Source organism: Primulina tabacum, chromosome 3, assembly GCF_025594145.1.
Source record: "Primulina tabacum isolate GXHZ01 chromosome 3, ASM2559414v2, whole genome shotgun sequence".
NCBI classification, from domain to species: domain Eukaryota; kingdom Viridiplantae; phylum Streptophyta; class Magnoliopsida; order Lamiales; family Gesneriaceae; genus Primulina; species Primulina tabacum.
In genome coordinates, this window is record NC_134552.1 from 29669942 (window position 1) to 29674215 (window position 4274).

At 41.5% G+C, this 4274-nt stretch overlaps 1 protein-coding gene across 1 annotated transcript; it reads left to right on the top strand.

Annotated features, from left to right (window-relative positions):
* Window positions 1–281: 281 nt before the first annotated feature.
* LOC142538646 (uncharacterized) lies at window positions 282–3088 on the top strand. Its single transcript, XM_075643958.1, has 6 exons — window positions 282–452; window positions 970–1152; window positions 1283–1417; window positions 1673–1862; window positions 1932–2126; window positions 2721–3088. The coding sequence occupies exons 1-6, from the start codon at window positions 282–284 to the stop codon at window positions 3086–3088; spliced, it is 1242 nt and encodes a 413-aa protein (XP_075500073.1).
* The last annotated feature ends 1186 nt before the right edge of the window (window positions 3089–4274 follow it).

Below are 4274 nucleotides of genomic sequence, written 5' to 3' on the forward strand. Positions count from 1 at the left end.
ATCCTCTGGAAGCTACTCTCACTACTGAACTGAGAGAAGATGAATTGGACGGAGAGAAAGCCGAAATAGTGGCATACCTCAATGCCAACCAGCCATGGAAGAGGCCAATAAGGATGAGATTAGAGGACTTGGGAGATCGATGAGACTTGATCCCTCAGAAGTCAAGCCTGGAGGAGCCACCGACGCTTGAGCTCAAACCATTGCCTCCACACCTAAAGTACGTATACCTAGGTGAGAATAACATTTTACCTGTCATTATTTCTACTGCTTTGATAGATATGATGGAGGACAAACTGTTGGAAGTTTTGAAAGCACACAAGAGTGCTTTTGCGTGGAAGGTGGCGGACATTAAAGGGATCAACCCATCAGTCTGCATGCACAAAATCTTGATGGAAGACGAGTACTCACCTCTTGTGCAACCCCAGAGAAGATTAAATCCAAAGATGAAAGAGGTAGTAAAAGCAGAGACTATCAAACTCCTTGATGCAGGTATTATCTATCCTATATCTGATAGTGCATGGGTAAGTCCTGTTCAATGTGTGCCAAAAAAAGGTGGGATTACTGTGATCACAAATGAAAAAAATGAATTGATACCTACTAGGACAGTTACGGGATGGCGTGTGTGCATCAATTATAGGAAATTAAATGATGCTATCCGTAAAGATCATTTTCCACTGCCCTTCATTGATCAAATGCTTGAGAGGTTAGCGGGTCATGAATTTTATTGTTTTTTAGATGGGTATTCAGGGTATAACCAAATCATGATTGCGCCCGAGGACCAAGAGAAAACCACTTTCACTTGTCCTTATGGCACATTTGCTTTTTGACGAATGCCTTTGCTTTGTGTAATGCCCCTGCCACTTTTGAACGATGCATGACTGCTATATTTCATGACACGATAGAAACTTTCCTTGAAATTTTTATGGATGACTTCTCTATTTTGGCTCTTCTTTTAATGACTGTTTGCAGAATTTGAAGGTGGTATTGATGAGATGTGAGGAGACGAATTTGGTGCTGAATTGGGAAAAGTGCCATTTTATGGTACAAGAAGGAATAGTATTGGAGCACAAGATATCCGGGCATGGAATAGAGGTGGATAAGGCAAAAGTTGAAGTTATCAAGACTTTGCCACCTCGGGCATCCATAAAGGGAGTTAGAAGTTTTCTAGGCCACGCCGGTTTTTATCGGCGTTTTATCAAAGATTTTTCTAAAATTGCCAAACCTCTATCTTCCTTACTTATGAAAGATGTGCCTTTTTGATTTTAATTCGAACTGTTTACAGGCATACAAGGATTTGAAGGAGCGCTTGGTGACGGCTCCTGTCTTGGTGGCACCAGATTGGGATCTACCCTTCGAGGTCATGTGCGATGCCAGTGATACTGCGGTGGGGGCTGTGCTTGTCCAGGGGCAAAACAAGGTATTTCATACAATTTACTACGTAAGTAAGACCATAGATGTGGCTCAATTGAATTATGCAACAACAAAAAAGAAATTACTTGCAGTAGCGTTTGCGCTTGACAAATTTCATGCATATCTTGTTTTGTCCAAAGTCATTATTTACATAGATCACTCTGCACTGAAATATTTACTTGCTAAGAAAGATGCAAAGCCACGCCTATTTCGGTGGATTTTATTGTTGCAAGGATTTGATTTTGAAATAAAAGATAAGAAGGGTGTCGAGAATGTGGTAGCGAATCACTTGTCTAGGTTGGAGTTGATTAGTAATGATTGTGTAGATCATGCTATAAATGATTGGTTTCCTGATGAGCAACTATTTGAGGTGAGACACTGTCCTCTGTATGCAAATTTTGCTAATTTTCTTGTCACAGGCACACCACCACCCAATCTATCGTTTCATCAACGTAAGAAATTCTTTTCTGACGTGAAACATTATTTTTGGGAGGAACCATTTTTGTTTAAGATATGTGCAGATTTTATGATCAGAAGGTGTGTTGCAGAGGAAGAGTTTGGTCAAATCCTTAACCATTGCCATGACCGTGAGGTAGGTGGTCATTTTGGACCAACCAAGACGGCATCCAAGGTACTTGAATGTGGCTTCTATTGGCCAACCCTCTTTAAGGATGCTCGTTCTTATGTGCTTACCTGTGATAAATGCCAGCGGACAGGTAACATCTCTAACCGTCATGAAATGCCTTTAAATAATATTATTGAGTGTGAGGTTTTTGATGTGTGGGGAATAGACTTCATGGGATCGTTTCCCAGCTCGTTCACGAAAAAATATATTTTGGTGGCGGTCGACTATGTGTCTAAGTGGGTAGAGGCAGAAGCATATGCCACTAATGATGCTCAAGTGGTCCTGAAATTTTTAAAGAAAAATATTTTTAACAGGTTTGGGACACCACGAGCAATCATTAGTGCTGGTGGCACCCATTTTTGCAACAAACGTTTTGAAAAACTTTTGAGCAAATATGGTGTCACACATAAGATATCTACTCCCTATCACCCCCAAACGAGTGGTCAAGTGGAAGTGTCTAACCGAGAAATCAAGCGAATTTTAGAAAAAGTCGTAGGTGTCAGTCGGAAAGACTGGTCAGTGAGGTTAGATGATGCTCTTTGGGCATATAGGACTGCGTTCAAAACACCTATAGGCACTACACCATATAGGTTATTGTTTGGTAAAGCATGTCATCTACCTGTAGAGTTAGAGCATCGGGCATATTGGGCAACAAAAGCACTGAACTTTAACTTTACTGATGCAGGTGAACGACGTCTGCTTCAATTGGATCAGTTGGAGGAATTTCGGAATCTGGCATATGATCTCGCACTATCATACAAGGAAAAGACAAAGAGGGCTCATGACAGGCGAATCGTTGAAAGAGAATTCAAGGAAGGTGAAATTGTCCTTTTCTACATCTCTCGGTTGCGACTGTTTCCCGGAAAATTGAAGTCGCGATGGTCTGGTCCATTCGTGATTTCCAAAGTTTACCCATCGGGAGCTGTAGAATTGCAAGATGGAAAGGATGGGACATTTACGGTCAATGCCCAGCGACTGAAGCACTACATGGGTGGCGCAGTTGAGCCACAACTTGGAATCTCCCAGTTCCAAGACAATCCGAACTTAAACTGACCGACAGTCAAGCTCTCGACTATTAATTGAGAATTACCTCTCTTTACCTTATCTTGCATTTAATTCGATTTTTTTTGTTATGTTAGTTATGTTTTATTTTTTTATTGTTTTGTTTTCAAAAAATATATATATATTTAAATATAAAAATTTTTGGGCAGAGAACTCGGCGCTCGAGCGGTAATTTTCTACCGCTCGAGCGCGAACGCTTAAGTCGGGATGCAAATTCCAGAGAGCTAGGCCCTCGAGCGGTAATTTTCTAGTGCTTGAGCGCGCCTGCAGTTAAAAACGCGAACCCTTTTTCCCCTTTGTCATTCTGAAATTTCCCAAATCCCTAACCTCCCCTCTCGCCCCTTTTCGGTTTTCTTGTGCAGAAATTCGATTCCCAATTCCAATTTCCGGCAACGTGGCACACTCTTCATTAGGAATCAAGATCTCTCCCCGGTCATCCACCGTCTCCATCGTCTACCACCATGGAACCCAAGAAACAAATAGGTACTCCCGGCTCTTCATCCTCATCTTCGTCATTTGATAGACATCATTTTGTAAGTGAGGCGGCTAGGGCTAGATATGAACACGCTAAGATTCATCAAAACCCAATTGTCGAGAGGGGATTCCATTGGCAACTGGAAGATAGATATTTAGTTCCACTTGTGGAGTTGGGGAGACTGGGATGGGAACAATTTGGAAATCAACCTTCGACTGCAGTGGTCTCAGTGATATGGGAATTCTATGCAAATGCCGCGGAAGGGAAGGATGGTAAGGTTTTTGTAAGAATTAGACTTGTTCCATGTGACTCGGTTGCAATTAACGCACTATTAGAGACACCTGAAGTTGATGACTCTCGATTTGAAGCATTGGTAGCTGACCCCAATTATGATACGATACTCGCAGCGCTATGCCTTCCGGGCACGATGTGGAAATCGTGTTAGAGTAGGTGCCCGTCGAGCCAAGTGTTGGCCGAGGGTTCATGTTTAAATTCTATGTATGAACAGTCTTTATTTTAATAATATTTGAAATTATTATTTTGGCACTTCTTTATCTGTATACCCATGCTAGTTGCATAGATAAAGCCCTTGAATATACAAATAGTAGAAAGAATATGAGATGCTCATATGATGAGTATCATGAAACTCATATTTGTAATACCGTATATTCTAAACGGTTCCTAGTCGATTCAGCCGCCACT

Bases quoted from the DNA above. Each gene is read 5' to 3' on its own strand.
- LOC142538646 (XM_075643958.1), top strand. From the start codon at position 282: ATGGAGGACAAACTGTTGGAAGTTTTGAAAGCACACAAGAGTGCTTTT. The intron at 453-969 runs GTAGTAAAAGCA...GACTGTTTGCAG, and splicing joins TAAATCCAAAGATGAAAGAG to AATTTGAAGGTGGTATTGAT. The intron at 1,418-1,672 runs GTATTTCATACA...AAAGATAAGAAG, and splicing joins TTGTCCAGGGGCAAAACAAG to GGTGTCGAGAATGTGGTAGC.